This window comes from Myotis daubentonii, chromosome 16, assembly GCF_963259705.1.
Source record: "Myotis daubentonii chromosome 16, mMyoDau2.1, whole genome shotgun sequence".
NCBI lineage: Eukaryota > Metazoa > Chordata > Mammalia > Chiroptera > Vespertilionidae > Myotis > Myotis daubentonii.
In genome coordinates this window covers 43,407,537-43,432,976 of record NC_081855.1, presented here as the reverse complement: position 1 = coordinate 43,432,976, position 25,440 = coordinate 43,407,537, and the positions used below count along the sequence as shown (strand labels likewise).

At 50.8% G+C, this 25,440-nt stretch overlaps 2 protein-coding genes across 6 annotated transcripts in view; one reads left to right on the top strand and one right to left on the bottom strand.

Annotated features, from left to right (window-relative positions):
• Positions 1 to 166: 166 nt before the first annotated feature.
• Positions 167 to 19,645, bottom strand: DBF4B (DBF4 zinc finger B). 2 transcript variants are annotated; one of them, XM_059670397.1, is made up of 13 exons: positions 19,468 to 19,645; positions 18,532 to 18,815; positions 17,821 to 17,978; positions 15,635 to 15,826; positions 14,484 to 14,534; positions 13,095 to 13,182; positions 11,878 to 11,951; positions 10,086 to 10,119; positions 8,585 to 8,630; positions 6,382 to 6,513; positions 3,370 to 3,478; positions 3,108 to 3,232; positions 167 to 2,227 (listed from the first exon to the last, which is right to left on the bottom strand). In XM_059670397.1, exons 2-13 carry the CDS (start codon positions 18,563 to 18,565, stop codon positions 1,450 to 1,452), a joined length of 1,821 nt encoding a protein of 606 aa, XP_059526380.1. In that variant the 5' UTR covers positions 18,566 to 18,815; positions 19,468 to 19,645; the 3' UTR covers positions 167 to 1,449. The 2 variants fall into 2 exon arrangements, with proteins under 2 accessions (XP_059526380.1, XP_059526381.1); XM_059670398.1 differs by lacking the exon at positions 6,382 to 6,513.
• A 1,164-nt stretch (positions 19,646 to 20,809) lies between these two features.
• Positions 20,810 to 25,440, top strand: part of CCDC43 (coiled-coil domain containing 43) — a 15,077-nt gene continuing 10,446 nt past the window's right edge. Inside the window, exons 1-3 of one of the 4 annotated variants that reach the window (XM_059670392.1) lie at positions 20,810 to 21,069; positions 22,630 to 22,717; positions 24,377 to 24,512. In XM_059670392.1, coding sequence (XP_059526375.1) covers positions 20,866 to 21,069; positions 22,630 to 22,717; positions 24,377 to 24,512 — 428 coding nt within the window. In that variant the 5' untranslated portion in view covers positions 20,810 to 20,865. The remainder of the gene's footprint in view (positions 21,070 to 22,629; positions 22,718 to 24,376; positions 24,513 to 25,440) is intronic. The other 3 variants (XM_059670395.1, XR_009449254.1, XM_059670393.1) reach the window with 3 other exon arrangements.

Sequence of the window (25,440 nt, the reverse complement as noted above, 5' to 3'; positions counted from 1 at the left end):
GGGGAGCGTGGCACTCACACAGGCTCCCTCACGTGCAGGAGGCTCCTGTCCTGCTAGCCAGTTACTCTGTCCCCACCAACTGGGCCCTGAGCCCGGCCTCAGGTCGCTGGAGGGCAGAGGAAGGCCCAGCACTGTTCTCCAGCCCCATCTCTTAGCTATTTGTTATTAACGAATTTATTTACAGTTCCTGAATCAAGATTCATTGTGAAACTTAACAGGAATGGCATAAAAAGGCCAAACATGACCTCGGTGAGGGTTGTACACACACACTTGCTCTATTTCCAAACTAACAACTCCGGTCCTCACCCACAGCTAGGCCCCCACTCCTTCCTCCAAAATGAGAACAGAATAGCACCAGGCTCCGGTAGCTCCAACATTTAAAGAGACAAACACACAGAAGCAGAGAAGGGTGAGAAGAACCACAGTATAAAATGTAATAAAAAAAATGTGGCCAAAAAATCGATAGCAAACTCATCCCCATCTCCAGATTAATGGCTCGGCTGAAAAGAAATGGGGGGAGGTCCTTGGGGAGGGAGGAAAGTAGGGGATGGAGACGTTGGCAGGTGAACCCGGGGGTGGGCAGCCCAGACTGAGGCAGGGAAGAGCCGAGAGGGGTCTGTCCCCGGAGGGGCATCTGGCCATATCTTGGGCTCAGGGGAAAGGTCGGTGCTGGGCCCACTCCGAGTGCAGGGAGAGAGCTCGGGGAGTGCAGCAGCCGAGCCCCTCCTCTGCTTCTTATGTTCCTGAGATCTGTGTGCACAGCGTGGGGTGCTGGGGGAGGGGACACAAACACAGGCTTTTGGAAAGCAGGAGAGCCACATGCTTGTGAGAAAGGAGGGGGGGAACACCTACCCTGGGCTCTGCGAGGGGCAGGAAGCCAGGCCAGGGTCCTGCTGCTCCAGCTTCTTTGTCATCCCTTCCTGTGCCAACCTTGCCTCTGCCTCCTGGCAAGTGGGCAGCTGGCTATGGACGGACTAGCCATCACAGGTCACTGCCCAGTCAGGATCATGGCTGGAGATCTGGGTAAGAGAGGGCAGCCCTCAAGCTGACTCTCTTGGTTCTACCTGAAGACGGGGTGGGTGGAAGGACTCGATGGGTCCACCCTGCACTTGGCCATGACAACAGCTGTTCACTTGGACTTCAAAGGCCAGGCTTCAGGCTCCTCTGGCTCCACCAGGGAGGCCCTGGTGTGCTGCTCTTCCGTGTATCTGGGCTGCCCTGGCTGGGTGAGCAGCAATCAGCAGGGGTATAACTTATATCTGTGCACCTGGCCCTCGAGTTGGGAGCTGTCCGGCCCCATGAAGAGCTGCGTGCCCCAGGGGACTCACAGGAGCAGTTTGCTGCTGGTGCTGGGACACAGGGAGGCAGGGGGCTGGGAGAGGCTGGCTCCCCCGCTGGCAGGCAGAGGGAGGGGGAGGTAGCCTGGCTCTCTGCAGGCCCCCCTGGGGGTTACGTGCCTGCAGCTGAGTGCAGGTGGGCTGACAGCTGGCCCGGAGCTGCCGAGCAGCTGGGAAGTTGGTCAGTCTGCTGAGAGCCGGGGCCAGGGGCTGCAGCCTCAGAACCCTCAGATCCTGGGGAACATCCTCCTCCGGGCCAGGGGGGCTGTGTGGCCCAGAGCTCTGCTGGCCTGTCTGAGGGCTGCCAGGGCAAGGGGTCTGGGAGGGAGAGGCTGGTCTGTGGGTCGCACAAGGGCAGGGGGGAGGTCAGAGGCCTGGACTCAGGGCCTGGAAGGGGAAGGGAGAAGAGATGCCTGCCATCAGTTGTCCTGGTGCCACAGGGGCTGAGGGCTCTTGAGACAGAGAGTGAGGCTTGTGGCCAGGAGACCCCTGGCCTCTTCTCGGCATTGCCACTGGGGAACTGAACCTTCCGCTTGTGGCCGACACGTGCCGGTTCTGGGCCAGGGGAGAGGTCCGCAAACTCAGAGCTGGTCAGGAGGCACCAACAAGTAGGGCTTCTGGACAGCACTGTCCCTGGGGGGTCCACAACATCAACTGAGCCCCCCAGGTCTTGGCAGCTTGTTACCGGTCCGAGCATCTCACCAGCCCCCACACGTTCAGATGGTGACTTCCTGCCGCCCACCGGCCCATCCTGGTCGTGGACGCTGGGGACCTGGGGGCCGTCTTCCTTCCTCCTCCTGGGAGACGCTGCCCCGCCATAGGAGGGCTGGCTGGGAGGCACCGTCTCAGGGGACAGAGGGTCACGATCCGAAGCCGGGGAGCCTGGCTGCCTGTGGGGACAGACATACCCTGTGGGCCACAGGCTCAACTCCAAAGCAGGCAGTAAGCTGGGGTCCTCCCGGGCCGGGCTGCGGGCAGGGTGGGGTACGCATGGTGCTACTCTGCTGGGGTTTAGGGTGCTGAAGAGACCTGCCTGCTCTGGGGCCCTGTGAAACGCTTGCTCTATGGGTCTGACCGGCAGCAGTGGCCAGTGCTGTCTGCACCCCTCTGGGCTCTGTGGCCTGTGGTCAGGGACGGCCCGAAGTTAGAGGCTGTGCCATTTAATAACTTCCCAGAGGAGGCTGTGCCCTTCGGCGGCTGGAGGAGGCAGCACAGAGCCTGGCCGTCCAAGCTGGGCCAGGAAGTGAGGCTGAGGTGGAGACCTGGGCTGAGAGGGGAAGCCACAGCTCCTTGGTGGAAGCTCAGAGAACCCTGGAACTCCACGGAACCCCCTGCCATCCTTCTCCGGGGGTAACTTCTAGAGGCAGAAAGACTTGCTCTTCACCCACCCAGAGTCCCCGCTCCACACTTCTAGACGGCCAGACAGGCACATGACCAGACATGGCCGGGAGTGTGACGGCTGAACGCTCTCTCAGCCCCACAGCTGCGGCAGGGCTCACGCTCAGGAAGGGAGGGAGCCGCATCTGGTCTGGCTCCAACCCAACTGGCTAAACACACATGGAGGTCTTTCCCACCACTCACATCCAAAGTGAACCAAATAGGAGACTGGAAAGAAAGGTGAGGAAAGAGAAAATAGCATAGCCTGGCCCATGCTGCCACCAACCTGAGGTTCCTTCCCACCTAGAGAGGCAGCATCAGAAGAGTGAGGGCAGAGCCATGCCCCCCCCCCCCCCCCCCCCGCCCGGGGCAGGGCGGCAGCACGGCGCTCACCTGGGGAGGCTGGCGAGGAAGGGGATCTCCGCAAAGCTGTGGCTGAGCTGGGCAATGATCCGATCGACTTCTGCATACGGGTGGGCTTCTAGGGCAAAGGCCTGGTGCTGGGCACTCTGGAGATGCTGTCCGGGGGTGAGAGGAGGCACAGGCGTTAGGCAGGGGCAGGAGGCCAGCAGACCTCCAGCCACACCAGGGAGACGGGGCAGGAATGGCTCCCAGAACAGTCTGGGAAGCAGGTGCTTGGTGGGAAGGGGCTCACCTCATGGAGCTCCTCAAAGGCCGCCTGGCAGCACTCGCAGTAACCGTTCTTCCTCCTGGGCGCTGTGCGGGCGGCTGATCGTGGGCGGGGCTCTCGGTCCTTGGGTCTTCTGAGGAGGGGAGGGGGGAAGTGGTCACTGCTGGGGCCCTCGGAGCAGAACTGTTGCTCCAGGGCCTGGAGCCCAGGCCAGAGAGATGAGCTGAAACTGCCACGGAGCTGGGCAGGCGCAGGCAGGCCTGCCTACACTTGGCACCACTTGTCCAAGGATGGCAGGAGCGGCGACGAGGAAGATGAGACCTCCCATGGGCACCCTGTCCTAGCTCTGCCCTTTCTCCGCCCACACATCTCAAACCACAGGTGAGAACGGGTGGTGGCGGCTGACAGCGAGAATCCTTGGAAGAGCAATTCCAGCTCTGTGCTCACACCCAAACCCTCATTCATTTGCCCTAAAAATGAAGGGGACAGGCCTCCACAGTAACAAGGGGGCTGTACTGCCTTTGACTTCCTCCACCTTAAATGTCTCCTGAGTCGGTCTTTCCCTCATGCTTACTTGTCCCTTGCACAGCTGCCATCTTAACTGAGGACTTTCAAATCTCTTTCTCAAACCTGACTCCTTGTCTGAATTTCAATCCCGTTTTTCTAATGGCCTGTGGGCCATTGCTATGGGCAAACTCAACAAATCTAAAATATCCTCCTTGCCGAAACCGGTTTGGCTCAGTGGATAGAGCGTCGGCCTGCGGACTGAAGGGTCCCAGGTTCGATTCCAGTCAAGGGCATGTACCTGGGTTGCGGGCATATCCCCAGTAGGAGATGTGCAGGAGGCAGCTGATCGATGTTTCTCTCTCATCGATGTTTCTAACTCTCTATCTTTCTCCCTTCCTCTCTGTAAAAAATCAATAAAATATATATTAAAAAAAAATAAAAAAATAAAATATCCTCCTTTAAGGACTTTCTAAGTATGACACAAAACCCAGGAAACACAGGAAAAAATAGGAAAAAACTGATAAATTTAACTACATGCAAATTTAAAAAATGTATGCACAGCAGAAAACAAGCAAAGTTAAAAGACAACCCACAAACTGGACGAAGTGGGGTCCGTGTTATTTATAACTAACACTATAGCACAGGGCTCATTTCCCTACTACATGGAGGGCTCTTTACAAATCCATAAGAAAGTGATCAATAACTGAATAGAGAAATGGGCAAATAATATGCAGAAGATGCACAGAAAGAAATACAAATGATCAAACAACAGACTGAACCTCATTCATAGAGAAAAACATGACAATTCTAATTACACCGAGATCACGGTCTTGAATCTATCAGATTGGCGTAAACCAACAGGCCTGACAGCTCTCAGTATTAGCCATGGGGATGTGGAAACACGCTCTCTCCAAGGGGGGTGGGGGTCAGAGTGGTTGCTGGCATCATCTCCATGCAAAGCAATTTGGCCATTTATCAAAATTATAAATGCAGGCACCCTTTGACCCAGCATTTCCACTTTTAGGAATTTACTCTGCAAAAATACTTAAACAATAAATTTTCTTTAAAAAGACTATTCACACTACAACCTTAAAAGGGAATAAGGATGCTGTTCAGGTACTAATAGGAAATTAATCTAAGATAAAGTGGCAAAAGCAAGATCGAGCACAGCCAATATCAGGCTGCTCTTTATGTGAGCAGAGGGGACAAAGGACACGACGTGCGTCTGTGCACATAAGCCATCTCTGGAGAGAGACCCATGATCTGGAGATTAGAGGGTGGTGGTGGGAGACTTTTTACTCTAAACCCTTCATAATGCTTGAATTTTGAACCAAAATAATCTTTTATTTTTTAATCCTCACCTAAGGATAAGTTCAGAGAGAAAGGGAAAAAGAGGGAGGGAGGGAGGGAGGGAAGGAAGGAGAGAGGGAGAGATTGGTTGCCTCCTGTACGTGCCCTGACTGGGAATTGAACCCACAACCTTTTGGTGTCTGGGATGATTTTCCAATCAACTGAGCCACCCGGCCAGGGCCAAGATAATCACTTTTAAATTTAAAAAATTAAACATGTCCTCCCAGATTTCACACACACAGACACACAGACACACACACACACACACAGAACCCTGGCCAAAGTCCCCCGTATGCTTCTCATGTGCAGGTACCAAAGCTTCATTGTTTCACCATCTTCCTTTTACAATCTCGGCTGCTCTGCGATTCCCAGGCCATCTCAGGTCTAGCATCACCTGCCAGCCCAGCCCGCAGCCCCCTGGCTGGCTCTCTCTGGTATCCCTGGCGCCTTCTAGGACAGATGTGAAGGGCACTTGAGCTTCACCTCAGCTCATTGTTTCTTTTTCCCTCTGCCTACTGCCGCATTCCGTTCTTTTTCTTCCCACTGCAGTACTTCCTTTGTCTGTTGGTGGGACCTGCAGGCTCTCCTTGGCCCTGGGTCCTCTCGGCCTGAGTCTGCTCTGTCCTGTTCTCCTGGTCTATGAATAACAACTCTGTGGCCTGAAATTAGAAAGGGTCCGAGAAGGCACCTAGACCCTGCACCAAGCCGCGTCCTTCTGCACTTTGGTCAGTGAAGGCTCGGGTCACACTCTGCAGAGCGGGAATACCGAGAAGCCTCTAAGCCACTCTGATGTGTATCAAATCGCCCAGGGAGCTGGTGAGGATGCAGCTTTTGGGGCTCCATAATCAGAGACTGTGACTCTGTAGGGGTGAAGTGGGGTCCAGAAGCCATTTTTAATGGGACCTCAGGGGGCTCTGATTGAAGGTGGTCTATGGATTTGAGTTTCAGAAACCAGCCAATTGTCCTCTGGACACCAGTCAAATTCTTCAGTAGGCTGGAGGACACCGAGTAAAATGAATGAACTCTCCTTCTGTCTCTCTTCTCTGGGCTAAGTTCCCAGAATAGACTTCGCCTAAGGAGCCGACACATGGCCATTCCCAAATCTGAGCAGCAGGCCCCCGAGGGGAAGGACCTTGGCCTGTAACCAGCCCTTGTTAATCAGGAACCAGAGAGACCCACCTGGTATGGCGCGAGCTGCTCGGGATCGTCAGGGCCTCAAAGGGACTTGCATCTTTGGGTCCCAGAAAAGAAATTTCAGGAAAGGATTTAAACTGATGGTGGAAAGGACGAAACTTCCTGAAACACAGAAAACTTCCACTTTCACTATAGTGGGGAAGGGAAAGGGTGAGGAAGGGGTGCCAGCCCAACTCCCTGGAGTTCCATTCCTGATAAAGTGGGCTCTCACCCGCACATCTTTTAGGTTCTAGAACAAAATTCTCATCAGCCTTACTAGGTGAAATTAATACTTATGCTCTCCCTGTCTACTTTCTACTGCCTCATCGGAATGCTACAGCCACCCCCTGAGCTCTGAGCTGAGTGGAACAAGTGGGGTAAATGAAGCCCAAAAGGTTCAGGAACTTGCCTAAGAGCTCACAGCTAGTATGTGCCAACGCCAGACCGGAAGCCACATCTCCCGACCCTAGAACCATCTCTGGGGACTCCAGCCTCACAGAATCTAAATGGAAGGATGTTTGAACCACGGCAGTGATTTCCCTGCTCCACTTAGAGCAACACTTGCTCTGGGCTGGTCCTCGGCACCCTCTGCAGGGGAGTGTTCTGAACAGAAAGGAGGCCCAGTGCAGGTTCCGGATAGTCAGGATACTGGGTGGTTTTGGGGTTTTGGTGCTCTGCCTCAGGTTGCTCACATTCAAGCTCGGAGCCAGATCTGATCATGTGTGGACACTCAGAAACCCCGTGATAGAGCTGCGGGCACCCGTGTTTGGTGCCATGGCCTGTGCTCCGGGGGGAGTGCAGCCATGGTTCCTAGGTGGCACTGTGAGAGCCCTCTGGCCTCAGGAGTGCATTAACAGAGTTCTTGGACCCTTAAAGGGAAAGGGTGCCCTCAACAGCCCTGGTACCCCATTTCTTTCTCTTCAAAGTTGTTTTGTTCCTGCTTAGGAGGCTGGGATGCTGAGGCTGGAAAGGCTATGAGGCTTTGAAGAGCACCTGGTTCAGAAGAGCACATCAAAAGAATCACAAGAAACCTCAGCTCCGGCCGGATCTCCTCTGTTGCCCATGATGCCAGGGGCACGCAAGTACGTGTACCCCCTCCAGTGACAGTGGCATCACCTGTGCCTGCCACGTGCAGGGAGATCCTGAGGCACTGACAGTATCTCTCAGCTGCCGTCTATGAGTCATGACTACTTCTATTTAACTGCTTGTGAAGGGGCTGGGATTGACAGACATGGACCCCATCCCACCGGAACTGGACAAGATAGCACCTCACTGCCATCCCTACGTTCTTTCCACTCATTTCTGGGCCACCAAGACCACGCCTGTACTGTGTGCAGGGCCTGGAGGATGGGCAGGCATGCCAGGCTCCCGGGGCTGGGTCTCCAGCTGCCCTGCACGAGGCTGAGGGGCCCAGAAAATTCTGGTCCCAGGTCCAGATGAGCTTTTTCTTTTTTCAAAACCCTTTTCTTTTTTTGAGAGAATTATAGATTCACGTGGACTTTGATCTAGTACTTACTGAAGAGTCAGTGCTAACCCAGGTGGCTAACAGCTCATCAGGTTATCATCAATGGACTCTCCCGCTCCAGGTAAAAAGGGCCCCAAAGGTGGACAGGGCAGAGTGGAGAAGGTGCCGGATGGCACAGTTAGGACACCTGGCATCTAGCCTCAGCTGAGGTTCATTAATAAAGTGGGAATGTGCAAGTCCTTCCCTTCTCTGCCCTCAGTTTCCCCACTAGGAAGAGGATGGACTCTCTCCCACTGAGAGCGGTCATGAGATGGCATGTGCCAGGAGAGGGCCCTGCATGCAAAACAGAAGGGTTTCAAGTGCAAGGGAGCCCCAGCACCACCCCAAGCACCTCACTTCAGCCGAGATGACTGCACTAGCCCTGCACTGGGTCTAACAACCATTCGATAGCAAGTGTCAGCATACACCTAGGAGTAAATGAGATCATAAAAGCAGAGCATTAGGAGGAGGTAATTCACACGCAGGGCCATTAACCTCCGACTCATACCAAGGGGAGCGCAGGCTGTGCAGTGCGCCCTCAGCGGCTCCCCCTGGTCTATGCGAGACTTCTCCACGACGGGAGAAAGTGGCTTCTGGGAAGACACAGGTGCAGGGCTGAGGGGCTCCATGACCCCACGTCAGCTTGGGATCTGGCCTCCGTGTGGGGCTGGTGGGGGTGAGGGGACAGGGAGGAGCCTCACTCACCTGCTCTCATCTTCGATTTTGAGGAACGGTGCCTTCAGTCTGGCCACTGGAAAGGAAGAGGGCACACATTAGCCACCTGTCTGCTCCAGTGCAGGGCCCGTGCAACGCACACAGGAAGTGCCGAGAGGCAAGGCCCTGCCAAAGCCGAAGGGGCGCTCAGAGCTGGAACACCTGCTGCCCCAAGGTGCGCCTTTCCACTTGGGAGACGTGAGGCACCCACTCCCATCTCTCCCAGCCTCCGCCCGGGGAGAAAGAGTTCCACTATTGGGGGCAGAGGCTGCAGGGTGTGCGGGGTCCTCCGCAGGATGGAGGAGCCACCTGCACGTGGCTCCTGGAGGCTGTACCTGACCGCCAGAAACCGAGCTGAGCGGGAGAGACCCACCTGCTGCTGCTTTCTGCTAAAAGCTGCTTCCCGGACCTTTCCTCCCCGAGTCAGAATTCTGAGGGGCCTGCGAACACTCCCGGCAGAATTCCCCGTGAGGACCCGGGTTTACTTCGGGGCGGGGGGAGGGGGCAGGGAGGAGCAGAGAGGGAGAGAACTAAAGAGTGTTTAGAGATCTTAGCAGAAGGATGGTAAAAAAAAAACCCATCAAAGGTGAAATCTGGTTCATGAACAAAATAGGGCAAAGGGGTTCTGGGAGGACGAATTTGGAGTCAGTTCATCAAGAGATCCATCCCCTCCTGGCTGGTTAGCTGCACGGGGCACCCAATCTCGTCGGCATCGAGAAGCAGTTCTACCCTCCCAGGGTGACCAGAGTCCTGTCAAAGGGGCTGGAAGCCTGGGCAGAACTAATAGCCACCAAGTCTCCAAAGAGGATGGCACCTCACAGCTTCTAGACCCGTTCGAGAGGCCACCGGCGCCCAAGCAAAAAAAGCTGCCTGTCTCCCAGTAATTACTTCTTGCGGGGCGAGTCCTTGTCTAATTAACGGAGACAGTTATTAAAGTCAATTCCCCCACAGGTTTCCTTGAATTTCAAACACGAGAGGTGCCAAGTGACTTTTCTTAGCTCCTGCTTGTGCTCGAATAAATGCCACTTAAAGAGCATCTCTGGGAGAAGCATCCAGGAGGAACCCTCCCGCTGTCCAAGAGAAGCTGGGAGCGGGCCTGTCAATCTGCCTGTTTGTCAGCCTCAGGGAGCTGGCATTTCTGAAAGTGGGAGGCAGCTGTTCAACTGCCCACTCCACACTGAATCAGAGGAAAAGGACGGGGAACTTCAACTGATGGCGGGGGACAGCCAGAGGGCGCAGGGGCCAGCGTGGCCGCAGGGGGTCTTGGCTCGCGGGAGCAGCCCAGCCCAGCGGCTCTAGATGTGCTCATGGATGCGCCTCCTCTGCCACCGTCCTCTCCAAAGCCCAGGCCCCGGAAACACGATGGGACAGCACGACCTGGACTTGCTTCCTGCCGCAGAAAAGTGAGCAGATGCTGCCACAGAGGGAGTCGCAGGGAAGCATTTAGGAAGGGAGGGACTGCAATTAGATGAGGAACAGCTCCCACACTGACCTTTCCGTGTTCTTGACTCTGCGGGACACGTTCCCTAAATGGAAAGGGAAAATAGGTTAAGGGGGTCGGGGAACCGGGCTGGTGAGCTGAGTGGCTGTGAGTCTGCCCCACTTTGCTTCCTGTCGTCAGCTGGGTTCTGAGCTAGAACTGACCTGAGTACAATGGCTCCCTCCGCCTCCGCAGGGGCACAGTGAGCGGTGAGCATTGTGTGCGAATCTCCAGCTGACTTTGTGGAGCGAGCTGTGGGCCCCACAGGCCTGTGACGGGAGGAGCACTCACCACCTCCTTGGATGTGGCACAAATGGGCAGGGGCAGGTAACAGACCCAACACAGGGTAGGTGCTCAGTAAATGGCAGTGCCCAGCCAGTGTGGCTCAGTGCTTGAGCACCAACCTATGAACCAGGACAGGACATCCCGGTTCAATTCCCGGTCAGGGCACATGCCAGGGTTGTGGGCTCGATCCCCAGGAGGTAGCCGATCAATGGTTCTCTCTCATCACTGATGTTTCTATCTCTCTTTCCCTTCTTCTCTGATATTAAAATAAATACATAAATAAATAAATAAATAAATAAATAAATAAATAAATAAATACATGGCAGCTGGTCAGGTGGATCCAGGCCATCCAGGCGTGCTGCCAATACAAGCCGGCTTACAGGACAAGGGTGAAGACAGTGCCTTTTGCTTTCCTGTGCCCCGACTGGTGGTCAAAACCAACATTTAGGCCAAGGTCAAACAAAGCTAATATTAAAAACTAAACGGAAAAAAATAAGGAATCATTTAGGGTTGCAGATGGGGCAAGATGAGAGAGCCAGTGAATCCATGACTGCAGACCTCCTCCAGGCCACACATCCAGGGCACAGACACCCAAAGCAGCCTTCCACATCCCCTCACATATCAGCAGACGGTGCCCAGAACTCACTCCAAAAGACTCCCAAGCATCTACACAAAAGATTATTAAGTGAACAAAGCCAAGTAAAAATACTGTGCGTTTGCATAAAAGGGAGAATTTTTGTACGTGCACGGAGTCCTGGAAGGATACCTGGTGAACTGTTCATACTGCTTATCTCAAGGAGGGCGGTGGCTGGGGAACAGAAGTCGGAGATGTTCACCAAATACCTTTTCCAACCGTGACAATGCAAATCTATTTATCATCACCACCTATTCTGCTTCCCAGAGACCCCTAGACCAGAGGGTGCAGGGCAGGGGCGCCGAGGCTGAGAGCTCCCCCAGGTGTGCATGTGGTTTACTCCTGCTCTTGGTCCTGCTCCTAGATGCTAGGCCCTGAGTGGACCTGCAGGGCTTAGTCCTGCCTCAGATTCTGGCCGGGTGAAAGCTCTGTGACTTTAAGTTAGTCCGGGCTCTCTGGATATGATGCACACAGTTCTAATTTCAGCAAAGGAAGGAAAAGCCAAACCAGAATTTGGACTATAGCAGCTATTTCAAACCACACTTCCCACCCCTGCCCCCACCCCTGCTATCTGTAGGCTCATTCCCAGGCCAAGAGACGTCCCCAGAAAGGCAGCCTGGCCAGTAAGCCATGGGCACTTATGTTTTCTGTAGGCCAGGACTGTCCGAGGCCAGGACTGTCCGAGGCCAGGGGCACTGAATGCCTAGTGTCACAGGGGATCTGCAGGGAGACGAGGACCCCAGGGATGAGCTAACCGAGAGGCTGCACTCCTCTCACTTTTCCCAGAATGGCCGGGAGCAGAGGCTTGGGTGGCCCATAGATTTACTAAAGCTGTCAACAGTTTGCACACCGTCCATTTGCCCTCAGTTCAGCAGGATGACCTACCTCTGGCTTCTTTGGCCCTTGTTTCTTCACACATAAAGCATCTAGAGAGAGCTGCTGCACGCGCATCATCATTTCTGTGGAGAAAACAGAGGGCCGTGGCTAAAGGTTTCCACTCCTCGTTTCCCCAGCAAAGCCCCTTCCTGGGGACTAGTCTCACCAGGCCTGGCACATTGGATCACACCAGCCTTGCCTGCCACCTTCTGGCTACATGTCACCTTTGCACCTGCTGATAAAAGAAATGGCCGAGTCCTCTATCCTGGAAAAGGACCTAAGCTGGCTTCATGCTCTTTTGTAGCACTGAATACAACTCCTTTTCTTAAAAATCCTCATCCGAGGAGGATATGTTTATTGATTTTATCTTTTAGAGAGTGAAGGGGGGTTGGAGGGGGGAGAGAGAGAGAAACATCGATGTGAGAGAGACACATCGATTAGTTGCCTCCTGCACGCGCCCGACTGGGGCCAGGGATCCAGCCTGCAACCAAGGCACATGCCCTTGACCTGGAATCAAACCCATGACTTCTGTCCGCGGGCTGACGCTCTAACCACTGAGCAACCGGCCAGGGCAGTTTATTGACTTTCTGTCTCTCCGGCAGATCTCAGGCTGGATCTGACCAGCCCCTTCAAGGATGAGAGAAAAGCCAATGTGCAGTGGAGCTTGATATGAGGGCCAGTCACTGCCAGCCCACTCAGGACAGCTGTTCTGGTGCAAATTTATTACAACCTGCAAAGAGGAGTGAGGCAACCCCATAAAGAAGAAAGAACATGACGTTTAGTTGGGCCAAACCAGGCTGGAATGTGGATCACACTACTCATTCCTGGTGAGACTATGGATAATGTACTTAATCCCCTAAGGCTCAATCTTCTCATCAGTACACTAGGCAGAGGACTGTGGTGAGGATTAAATGAGGTTAATTCCTAGCACAGAGTAAATGCCCGGTAATTGGTCATGGATATTAGGGTTATTTCCTTATTTGTAAACAAGATTACTACGTTAGCTTGAGGCGTGCTGTTGAGTGGGCTAAACAGGACAGCATCTTCTAGTACATACACTCTGCTATTGTTACAGCTGGTCTCCACACCCTCCCACCTTTGTGGATCAACACGGTAACAGCATGCCTGGCTTCCAGCCAGCTTACAACTCCGATCCCTCTAAAAGCAGACATTCCCAGTCAGTCACCAACTCCGCCCTCTGTAGGAGCCCTGGGCAGAAACGGTACCGTCCACATGCAGAATCTTCACTCCCCAGGAGCGGGCATTGGTCAGGAGGCTGCTGGGGCTCCCACTGCCTCCTCCGCTGCTGCTCCCCTGGAAAGACGAAGCAGAGTCAGGCAGGAGCAGGAGCTGCCACGGGGCCTGAACACTACGGGGACAGGTCGTCCTGGCTTCCGGGGGCTCTGGGTCATCCACATGGAGGGATGTTGTGGGGAAGAGTCTACCCCAACCCTCCATATGGGCTGGCCACATCTGGAGGGGATGGATTGCTGGTCTACCCGCACACTCTGCTCCGGCCACCTTGTGACCGGGGAGGAACACATGCTTATAAGAGAGCTGCTTGTTGGGAGGGCCTCTGTGAAGAAAGCTCACAGTAAGTAATGCATACCAGCGACGATCACCATCACCCAGCAGGAAGCTATGCTGGCCACACTTTTCCTGTCCTGCTGCCCAAATCTGACATCACCCTCCCTCATCACAGCCAATGCACCCAGCCTCATGTCACTTTAATGACTCCTCTCACAAGATCACGTTAATTAATTCCTCTCCTGCCACTTAACTTGAATGGTTCTGGGTTCTCACAAAAGGTATAAACAGCTACTCTGTAAAAGGTTTACGGTCTGGCCCTGGCCGGGTAGCTCAGTTTGTTAGAGTATTGTCTCGATACGCCAAGGTTGTGGATTCGATCCCTGGTCAGAGCACATACAAGAATCAACCAATGAACGCATCAATAAGTGGAACAACAAATCGGTGTTTATTTCTCTCACCCCTTCCCACCCTTCCTCTCTCTCTAAAGTCAATAAATAAATTTTAAAAATCTTTAAGAAAATAGGTTTACAAAGTCTAGCTTCACATCCCACAGCATCCCTCCAAGATTCTCTTGGTAGACTCTGAGTCGGAAAAATCAAGGAGTCAAATCCTGGCTCTACCACCGACACCCTAGGTGACTCTAGACAAATTACTTAACTTCTCCAAGCTCCACTTCTTCATTTGTAAGAAGGAAACAATACATCTCATAGGTTGTGTGTTTTGTGTTAGTAGAGCCGACCCTTGAACAATGCAGAAATAAGGGGTTCTGACCCCTGTGTCGTTGAAAATCCACATAACTTCTGACTCTCCAAAAACTTGTCCCTTGGTATTCATTGGGGATTGGTTCCATGACTTCCCACAGATACCAAAATCCACAGATACTCAAGTCCCCTATATAAAATGGCATAGATCAATGAATACAGTTGGCCATTCACACCTGCGCACTCCCAACCATGGATCAAAAACAATACAGGTATTCACTGAAGAAAAAAAAAAGTCCACCTGTAAGTGGATCTGTACAGTTCAAGCCTGTGCTGTTTGAGGGTCATCTGTACCTCAGAAGAACCCTGGGAGCCTCAGCTCACCTGATTCCTGATGGCCTTCTGCAGTAGCTCCTTCCCTCTGCTCATAGGTACCTGACAGGAAGAGAAGAGCAATGAGATATGTTATATAAACCACCGTGCAAAAACAGGTATTTACACAGGTGCTGGCCAGGAGTCATGTCTTGGAAAGCTGGGAGCAACCACAGCTCAGGCGGGGCCGAAATGAGAGCCTAGAACCTTTTGGAGCTCAAGGTAGAGCCACACCCAAGTTCAGATCATCCATGGGTAGCTGTGGCCTGGACCCTGGTGGAGAAGGGCATTTTGAATTCACCAGAGATCAAAGTGTTACAAATGTTCTAAGACTTCCCTTTAAGGGTCTCCGCACTCTCCACTGGTAAGTGTAGGCCAATTCCAACAAGCCCTCTCTGGTTCCGAGGACCCTCCTATTGTTTCTGAACCCGACTCTGCAGTCCCATAAAAAGGGACAGTCTATCTATATATAAAAGGCTAATATGCTAAGTGTCCGACTGTCCGACTGGTCGCTATGATGTGCACTGACCACCAGGGGGCAGATGCTCAACACAGGAGCTGCCACTTTAACCATGCTACAACATGGATGAACCTTGAAAACATGCTAAGTGAAATAAGCCACAAACAAAAGGACAAATATCAGTGATTCCACTGATATGAGGTATCTAAAATGGGCAAATTCATAGACAGAATTGTAGGGAAGGGAAACGGGAAGCTATTGCTTAATGGTTATAGAGTTTCTGTTTGGGGTGATGTTTTGGAAACAAAAAAGTGGTGATGGTTACACCACAGTGTGAATATAATTAATGCCAATGAACTGTACACTTAAAAATGGTTAAAATGGCATATTTTTATATACATTTTACCACAATTTAAAAAAATCTTTAAAGTTATGGCTTGAAGGAGTACCTCTGTCTACCTTCTGTAATATGGCAAAAACAAATGCTAGAGCTGTGGGAGTGGGGCAATGGTTATTCTATATAAATATGTAAGAGACACACATCTATTGGTTGCCTCCCACAGGTGCCCTGTCCGGTGCCGGGGATCGAGCCTGCAACTGAGATACGTGCCCTTGACCAGAATCGAACCTGTGACACTTCAGTCTGCGGGGCCGACGCTCTAACCATTGAGAAAAACTAGCTAGGGCTCCACGAGGTTCTTACCAAGTCTACGGGTTTCTGTGAAGGCCTGGTGTGGCTGCCCTTTGGATCAGCCATGGACGGTGTTTCCACTCTGACCTCGCTGGGGCTGGAGCTGGAGCAGCCTCCGTGGCTTGTCCCACTGCTCTCTGCCTTCGCCTCCCTGCGGCTGGACACGATGCAACTTACTTCTTTGCTCAGAAAACCCTCAATTACCTGAAACCAGATCACAGAGGTGGCTGAAAACCAAAGGCAGATGTGGAATCATCAATACTGAGAGGTTGGAGAGGAAATCTTGGCTGCTAGAAGTTCCAGAATCAATGTCTTTAAATAGACCAAACGCAGTTCTGCACTGGGCCCCCAAGTACACATCGTCCTGAAATAGGAAAGCTGGGGTAGCAATGCTTGTAACAGACGACTTTATTTATTTTTTGTTAATCCTCACCCGAGGATGTTTTTCCATTGCTTTTTTAGAGAGAGTGGAAGGAGAGGGAGAGAGAGAAACATCAATGTCAAACCCCAACCAGGGCCAGGGAACCTGCAACCAAGGTACGTGCCCTTGACCGGAATTGCACCTGGGACCCTTCAGTCAGCAGGTCAACACTGTATCCACTGAGCCAAACCGGCCAGGGCTGGTAGACAGTTTAATGGCTGTACATCCTCCCATCCCAGTGCACCCGCTCATTTGCAATGTGACTTTGCTGTTCTTTCTATCAGGAGGTAGAGGCCTATTCTTCATCCCCTTGAATAGGATTCCTGTTGTCCAATACAATGGTGTAAATAATATGTGTGAGTTTGAGAGCCTAGACCACAAGAGGCCTTGTAGCTTCTCCCTTCACCTTCTGGGAAAACCCCGAGACCACTGAGTACACTGGCTGCTCTAGCTTACTGTATATGTACACGATAGTATACATTCATACAATGCATGTAAGAGGCCTCTCGTACGTATGAGAAGCCACAGAGGCAGCCAGCACCAACTGCCAGATGTGTGAGTGAGGTCAACTTGGTCCTTCCAGCCCAGCTGACCCTCCAGCCAACTGTAGCTACAAGAGAAACCACCAAGCCAACCCAGAGAGCAGTGAGAAATAACTTGTTTTAAGGCCAAATCCTGGGGTGTTTTTTTGTTTGTTTTGTATAGCAAAGCCTAAATGATAGGAAAAACTAAAAGTTCAAAATTTTGGAGCCAGTTGGGGTGTATGACGGTCATTCAGTCCATCCCTACTGCTGAGTCTCTACATCCCCGAGTTTCTGTTAGATTGACAGCAAAGATTCTCTGCTTTCTAAGTCTCCTCCAGCAGTTTCCCCAGTGACCCACCGCTCTTGAGCCAAGCACTATCACCAATTTTCTAAACACAAGAGCTGTCCATGCCCACCCTGACTACAAGTTCCATAGACACACATCTGCTTTAAAAAGATTTTAAAGAACTCAAACACAGCAAATGCTCTTTACCCAGAGTTGTTCACCACAGTGTTATTTGTAAGAGCTCAGATTTAGAAATAATCTGAATGGCCATAGGGTAAGTTAAGTAAATTAACAATCTACTCAAAAGAATATTATATTCTCATTACAAATAATGCATATGAGGGACAATAATGATAGGGAAGTGCTAATGTTTTAAGGTTATGAGCAAAAAGTTGGTAATAAAAATATATTTATGATCATAGCTACACAGAAAATAAGCTTTTTTTTTTTTTTTTTTTTTTAAAGGATAGACTACAGAAGTAGATAAAAGGTTGCTCAGGGTTGGGGGTATCGAGAGGAAATGGGGAGACTGACATGGGCCTTAGTTTCTTTTTTAGGGTGATGAAAATATTCTAAAATTGACTGTCTAATCACACTTGGCCATCTCTGTGACTATACAAAAAACCCCACTGAATTATTCACTTCAAATGGGTGAACTGTATCTCAATAAAGCTGTGAAAGAAAATGAAAGAAAGAGAAAAAAACTCCAGGAAAAAACAAATACATCAAAATGATGGTTGTCACTTGCAGCAGTTCCATGTTCTCTAACATTTCTAGAATGAGCAGATATTGTTTTTCTTCTAATTAGGGGGGGGGGAATTAACTTTATTTTAAAAAGTGGCTTATACTGAAAATTGCTTTGGAAAAATGTAGCAATACCGCTGAAAACACCTGGAAGACAGGTGTAATCCTTCTCCAGCTCTTGCCCTCCAACCCGGGGATCACAGGCGAGAGGCACTTTACATACCCCACCCAGCTGCTGGATTGCCTCTGTCAAAAACTGGAGAGTCTTGCCAGCAGGCAGATCCAAGTAAAAGGACTTTCCAGAAAAGGGCTGCTGCCTCCTAGCATCTGGGGAGCTCTTCTGGCATTTTTTCAGACAACCGGAAACTCCCAGCTGAGCCCCTAGGAAACAACAACAAAGAACAAAGTGAGAAGCTGGAGATGAGAGAGTCCTGTAAGTTGAGCAGCTCTCACGGACAGCCTCTGTGTGGTGTATTAGTGTTTAAAAGGCAGAAACCGAACAGCATATCTGTCACATTCCAGCACTAAAACTAGACGATACTGAAAGAGAGGGGAGGAGAGTAGGAGGGAAGTGACTAGGTGCTAAAATAGTTAGATAACTGAGTGGGGGGGGGGGTGTTTAAGATAAACTTAATACTTTATGGTAAAAATAACCGTGACTATGGGTTTAAATATGCATGGTTGTTCAACCAGGACTCCCCATCTGTCTGCCAATCTTGTTCATAGTATCAGACTAAAAGCTCTTGTTTGACCTCTACCGTGAATTCCTAAATGATCCATGACACCCATGAACACATACAACACTCACACACAAACCACTAATAATTAAAAAAAACCAACAGGGCTAACATTTCTCGACCTTTTCCTCCCAAGAGGCTCTGGGGCAGGAGGAGCATATTTGACCTTGCATCCCTAGTTTTGACCTGTTACCTACCTAGGTCCGGAGCCCAGAGCCTACTGTCAGCCATTGAACTCTCCAGCTCAAGGCAATGGTCTCTGAAAACGAAGGACAAAACAGCTGAAGCAGCCCTGGCCTGTGTGGCTCAGTAGGCTGGGTGTCCTTTGGTGCACGGAGAGGTCGCCGGTGATTCGCAGTCAGGGCCCACGCCCAGGTTGCGGGCTCGATCCCCGGTAGGGGGCGTGCAGGAGGCAGCCCATCGATGTTCCTTCCGCTCACATCGATGTTTCCTTTTTTTCACCCTCTCCCTTCCTTTCGTTCTAAAAAACAAAATAATAAAATAAAATAAATCAATAAAAATGTTTAAAAACAAACAAACAAAAAACCCCAGCGGAACCACCTTCACTAGCCTACGACCTTCCACCACCCCTCCCCCCATTCCCACCTTACCTCCCAAACCCCGCACAATCCCCAAAGCGGGTACCAGGAATAGCAAGCTCAACTCCATCCCTACCCACATCCCATCTCAACTCCGGAGACACCGTCCAGGCAATGGTGACCTCAGTTCCTCCATCCCCTGTAGAGAGCTCTGTCCACTCAACTCCTGTGGCCCCTCCTGGCCCACTACCCTCCCCAGCTTCTGCATCTCTCCGCTCCACTTTCCGACCCGTTATCCTCTCTACAACTCTTTTAAAAAATACATTTTTAAAAATTGATTTCAGAGAGGAAAGGAGAGGGAGAGATAGAAACATCAGTGATGAGAACCATCCATCGGCTGCCTCCTGCACGCCCCCTACTGGGGACCAAGCCCACAACCCGGGCATGTGCCCTGGCCAGGAATAAACGGTGACCTCCTGCTTCATAGGTGGACGCTCAGCAGCCACGGGATCACGCTGGTGGGGCCCCTCTACAACTCTTTTGACCCCTTTTTGCTTTCCTTCTTACCCCTTCTCTCCTACCCGGCATGCGTACCCTTTCCCGGTTCCCCCAAATATCCGGCTTTTCTCGGCCTCCGTGCTCCTCCTTCAAGGCCGCTCTATTACCACCGCGGACCCCATGGGCTCATCCCTGCCCCCGAGCCGGGCCGGACCTGCGACCACAGCAGGTACCACCCTCCCGGCGCCTTCGCCGCCGCTTCGTTTTAAATTTCCTCCCGACTCCGCCCCTACAACGACGTAATAGCGCTGAGACTGCCCTACGGTGGCCCTGGGAGGACAACATTCTTCCCAGCTCCCTTCGTTTTTTCTTCCGCTTTCTCTCTGGTTTGTTCATCGGCTGGAGATATTCTGAGCCTTCACAGCCAGGCAAATTTAACCTAATCTCCTAGACATCATACTGCAACCATCATTAGAAAAAGCTCCATTAACACATTTATCTCCCTCTATTGTCATTACTAGTTTAAACATGTCTATTTCCATTGGATTAGAGATCCTTTGAGAGCAGAGATTTTGTGACATTCATTTTTATCTTTCCAGTGCCTAAGAGCAATGACATGCTGCGGGTAATCAATAAATATTTTTTTTTTTTTGTCAATAAATATTGAGTGAATGAAGGAGTCAGGTCAGTGACCTGCCAGTAGTTCAGGGAAAGCCAACTCAGGTTCTTGGGTAATTCATTTCAGCCCAGAGCCAGGTGTTTCGCAGAGTCAGCAGGGCTCTGGCTGCTGTTCTCAAGCTCTGGTCTCTGGTGAGGTTCCCTGTGGTTGTGACTCTGTGTCCCAGTTGCCTTATCTTCAATTAGTGGACGATGAAAGCATCTCCTCAGGGTTGCTGGAAGGATTACAAGAGACAATGCATCAGAAGCTCTCAGCACAGTGTCTGGCAAAGGATAAAGTGTTGAATGACTGAAAGAAATGACTTGAGGTTGCCTGTCCATTTATCGAGCACCCCCTATAGGTCGGGCTCTGCGTTAAATACAGCATGTTAAGTGCAGAGAAGCAATCGCCACACACAGGCGGCACAGAATCTGGAAGGTTTCCTGAAACCTGAGTCTTGTTAGGGCAGCAGCTTGAAAGCTGCGTGGGAGTGGGAGGTGGGCCGAAGCGCTGGAATCGAAGTGGAGTTCCAGTCCTGTTATTAGCTGCTTGACTTTGGCCAAGTGACTGAATCTCCTTGAACTTCCCCAACTGTAAAAAGATCTGCTAAGAACACCCGCCTGCCAGGGTTCCAGAGAGACGATCTGACACTGTTGGCCAACGTGCGCTCTATTTCGAAGTTACCAAACGCCAAGGCGAGTCACTATGGACTGCGGGGTTCTACGCTCCTCGTGCAGGAGCGAGTTTCCTTTGTGAGCATGCGCAGTGCGCCCGCGGCGCGGCCCGTCAGGCACTGCGGTAGGCGCCCTAGGGGTTGGCAGGACCCTGACCCCAAGATGGCGGCGCCCAGTGAAGTGGACGCACCTGCCTCCGGCGAAGGCAGTGGCGAGGGCAGCTGTTTCGGATCCTGGCTGGATGGACGGTTGGAGGCGCTGGGAGCGGACCGAGCTGTTTACGGCGCCTACATCCTGGGTGTCCTGCAGGAGGAGGAGGAGGAAGAGAAGCTGGACGCTCTGCAGGGCATTCTCTCTGCTTTCCTGGTGAGAAGCCCCACTCATTGCTGGCCAGCCCCCGTTAGGACTTTGTGTCCCGTTCCCCACCCAGAGTCCCAGAGGATTGGTGGGTCTTACCTGGGAGAGGACTGCTCTTCTGGAGTTCCGGGCCATGGGGAAGCGGGTGACCCCCTCTCCAGGGTTTGGGGAACCAGGAAGGTTATAGGTCCTTAGACGAATGGCTTTCCCTTATTCCTGGGGACAAGGCTCTGTCGGATGCCCGTGGGTGAGTATTCGGAAGGTGTTGAAATGTCTAAATCGGAGTTTTACCATAAACACCTAACGACCAGTTTCATTCCCACCCGTTGGCAGCGTGCAGAGCGGGCAGTAAAGTGCTCTGGGGTGTGTCTGTCCCTTAAGAGGCAAGTGCCCAGCACTGGCCCATGACAAAGGCCTCTCCTGGTTCCTATTTTGGGGGTAGAGGTCTTTTCATGATAAGGCAGAACTGAAGCAAATGTGCTTTATCCTTTGTAGTATTTACAAATGCAATAGTCATTGTTGTGTTTGGGAGTGTGGTGGGGTAGGGGTGGGGGGAGTGAGTTGGAGTTGGAATAAAAGATCAGAGTTTTAAAAAAGAAAGATAAACTTGACACTTACTAGTAGCCTCTCAGAGACAGATTCAAGAATTCAGAAGTGTGTGCTTTAAGCTGTGTTTCAGTAGTCAGTTACCAAATTGTCTGTTTTCCCTGATCATTTCTGCTGCTTTCATCTCTACTAACACTTAACTTGGTGAAAGGGTAGTTTATGGATCAGGTACGTGGTTGAAATATAACACTAATGCAGCTGTCCCGGGACCTTCTTGGCCAGGGCCCCAGCGCATGGTCTGGTGAGACCGGCTTACTTATTTTTGGGAAAGTCTTAACACAGCTTGTGATGCAGCTCATAAGGTCAGTGGAAATACAACACAGCACAATAAATTCTTTTCTTGGACCCTGACATTATAGGTTGTAGAGGGAAAGAGTAGGAGGTAAGCAATTCAAGTTAGTTTTTATTTCCAGCTGGGAAGTTGCTAAAGACTCTCTGAAAAAGAAGTTGAAGTAACTTGGGTATCCATTGGTACCAACTTCTTGACCTGTTTTTTTTTTTTTTATTTTTTTGTGGTGTACGTCTGCTGGTAAAGACAGGCATGGATTTGCCTTAGACTCTTAACAGTCTCTTGGCATGAAAGTGATAAACCTTGGAGAATGTACTGAGTTGGATATATTGGCCAAAGAAGATTTCACAGAGGAGAAAGGTTTTGACGTAGGCAACAGGTTTTTGCTCCAAAAGCATGAGGAGGACTGCCCTGAGTTGGTGGGGATCCTTTCCTCTGGATCTTGGCAGGATAAAGGGGATGCCCTTGACCTGGCAGGTGTGGATTCTGGGACTCACACACAGGATTACTTCTGTATCCAGCACCTTGAAAGAGAAACATACTTTCTGTTCTGTGGTTCCCAAACCCTCTTCGTGGTTTCTTCTCATCACCAGCTATGTATGCCCTCTGCACAGGCTTTGTTCAGGTTGAGGGCTCTCCAGGAAATTAATTAATCGGTCTACTTTTCCACCCAGGAAGAAGATTCCCTTCTTACCATATGCAAGGAGATTGTGGAACGATGGTCAGAAACTCAGAATGTTGTCACCAAAGTGAAAAAAGAAGGTAGTTCTGATGTCTAGCCTCTGTTGTGTTTTCCAAGAACCTCTGCTGTCAGGGAGAGAGTTTTCAGTTTTTTCCATTGAATACTCATCTTCCCTAAGGTAGTTTGACCTGGCAAACAGCTTTAACTTTTTAACTGAAATTGGTTTTTTCCCTTTGCTACTTTTTCACTTCAGCTGACCACAATTATCTTCATTGTGATTTATTCTTTTTTCTTTTTAACCCTCTTTCCACTGCCCCTTGTAGATTTGCATTGCAGACATAGGATCACCTTTTTTATATTCTCATTTCATAACACAAATTGTGATTGGTCTTTTGCTTTATTCAGCTAAACCCTTAACCCTTTAAAATGAAAAAGAAGTGAGTGAATTTACTCAGCATTAGGATGCAGAAAACTCAACTAATTAAAGCCAAACTTAAAAGAATCTATTCTAAACTATCTACACTAGTAGTTCTCAGTCTTTGCTGTATTTTAGCATTACTTTATTTACTTTTAAAAAGGCTAGTGCCACCCTAGCCGGTTTGGCTTACTGGATAGTTGGCCTGGGGACTGAAGGGTCCCAGGTTCAATTCCGGTCAAGGGCATGTACCTTGGTTGCAGGCACATTGCCAGTAGGGAGTGTGCAGGAGGCAGCTGATCGATGCTTCTCTCTCATCGATGTTTCTAACTCTCTATGCCTCTCCTTTCCTCTCTGTAAAAAATCAATAAAATATATATTTTTAAAAAAATGCTAGTGCCTGCTCCACACCATGAACCAGTTACATAAACATCTTTGGCTTTAAGTCCCAGGTGTTGGTATTTTTTAAAAGCTTCCCCAGATGATTCTTTTTTTTTAAATTGTCTGAAGTTTTACATATGTCTCCTTTTTCCCCAATTGACCCCCTCCCCAGCCATTCCCACCCCAAGGGCAAGCCCCCACCACCCAGTGTCTGTGTCCATTGGTTATGCTAATACGCATGCGTACAAGTCCTTTGGTTGGTCGCTAAGCCTCCCACCTCCCCTGCCATTTGTCTCTGGATCTATTTTTGTTCATCAGTTTATGTTGATCATTATATCCCACATATGAGTGAGATCATGTGATATTTATCACTCCGACTGGCTTATTTCACTTAGCATAATGCTCTCCAGTTCCACCCAGATGATTCTAATATGCAGCCAAGCATGAGAACCGCTACTTGACACTATTGCCTCCTTCTTTGAGAATGGAGAACATAATAGTTGATTTTCTTTTAAAATAATCCAAGAACTTCACCTGGTATGATTATCGTCATGAAAGGGACCAGCGTAAGTTGATTCTAGATTCCTTCTGAGGTTTCTGGGTTGAGAGGGGAGAAAGATGCATGTTTAGAGGCTTAATCTATGGTTTTAATGTAGTGCTTTTCAACCTCTTTTTTTTTTTAAAGCAGCAGAACTTCAATATAGAAAACAAGTAAAAGCAGGGCTGCTCTGATTGAAGACAGATACGAGACCTAAAGCCTGGCCTGCATGGCCTTCCCTTGCCTTCCTCATCGGCACCTCCTTTGAACCCCAGGGCTCTCAGGAGTCAGCAGATGCCATTGCCTTTACTCCAAGCACTACCTGGGTGGACTAGTGGTTCGGTGAGCTTGTTTTTTCTCACCTACAACCTTGTTGTCCCTCTCTCCCCTTCCACCACCTCCCAGACGAGATACAGGCCATTGCTACCCTAATTGAGAAACAGGCACAGATTGTGGTGAAGCCCAGGATGGTGTCAGAAGAGGAGAAGCAGAGAAAAGCTGCCCTCCTGGCCCAGTATGCTGATGTGACAGATGAAGAAGAATATCCTTTGTGGAGTCTCAGCACCATTTCCTGTGGCTCAAGCCAGAAGCGTTTGCTGGTTTATTATGAGCTTTGGGAGGCTGCCAATCCCCCTCTGTAGCTTAATTTTCTCTAAAATGGCAGTGATCTGTGGCCTTTTGTGGGTGTGAGGAATGAAGTTGGAGTAGCTGACACCAGACTTACATTTTTTATAACATAATTAAGTATGTTTCTGAAAACCTCAGTGTGAAACAAATAATGCCTTAGTAAATAGGCCATTTATATTAGAAAATAAGATATAGCTGTGGTTCTTTACTTTCCTGTGCAGTACCATGTAACTTACTGCACAGAAAGTAACATGTTCCTTTATAGTCTTTACTAGGGGCCCGGTGCACGAAATTCGTGCACTGTGTGTGTGTGTGTGTGTGTGTGTGTGTGTGTGTGTGTCCCTCGGCCCAGCCTGCCCCCTCTCACATACTGGGAGCCCTCAGGCGTTGACCCCCATCACCCTCCAATCGCAGGATCGGCCCCTTGCCCAGGCCTGACGCCTCTGGCCTAGGCGTCCGGCCCGGGCAGCGGGGACCCGCAGCTGCAGCGGCCCCACGATCGTGGGCTTCGCTTTAGGCCCAGGCAAGGGACCCCTAGCTCCTGGGACTGCCAGCTTCGACCTTACCCAGCTCCCATCGCTGGCTCCACCCCTACTTCCTGCTCTCACTGGCCAGGGTGGAAAAGGCACCTGATTCTCCGATCATGGCTGGGGGGCAGGGCAAAGGCGGCCCCAGGGCCGCCTTTGCCCTGCCCCCCAGCTCTTAGCTCCCCCCTGGGTTTCCGATCACTGTCAGTGGCAGGGGGGCTTCTTCCTGCTTTCCCTGTCGCCTCCCTGCATTGTGCCTACATATGCAAATTAACCGCCATCTTGTTGGCAGTTAACTGCCAATCTTAGTTGGCA

Excerpts from the sequence above, each read along its gene's own strand:
- DBF4B (XM_059670397.1), bottom strand. The coding sequence starts at position 18,565 with ATGGCTGACAGTAGGCTCTGGGCTCCGGACCTAG. Across the intron at positions 3,479-6,381 it reads AGCAGCTCGCGCCATACCAG|AAGACCCAAGGACCGAGAGC; the intron begins GTGGGTCTCTCT and ends TCCCCTCCTCAG. Across the intron at positions 3,233-3,369 it reads CCTTTGAGGAGCTCCATGAG|CATCTCCAGAGTGCCCAGCA; the intron begins GTGAGCCCCTTC and ends ACCCCCGGACAG.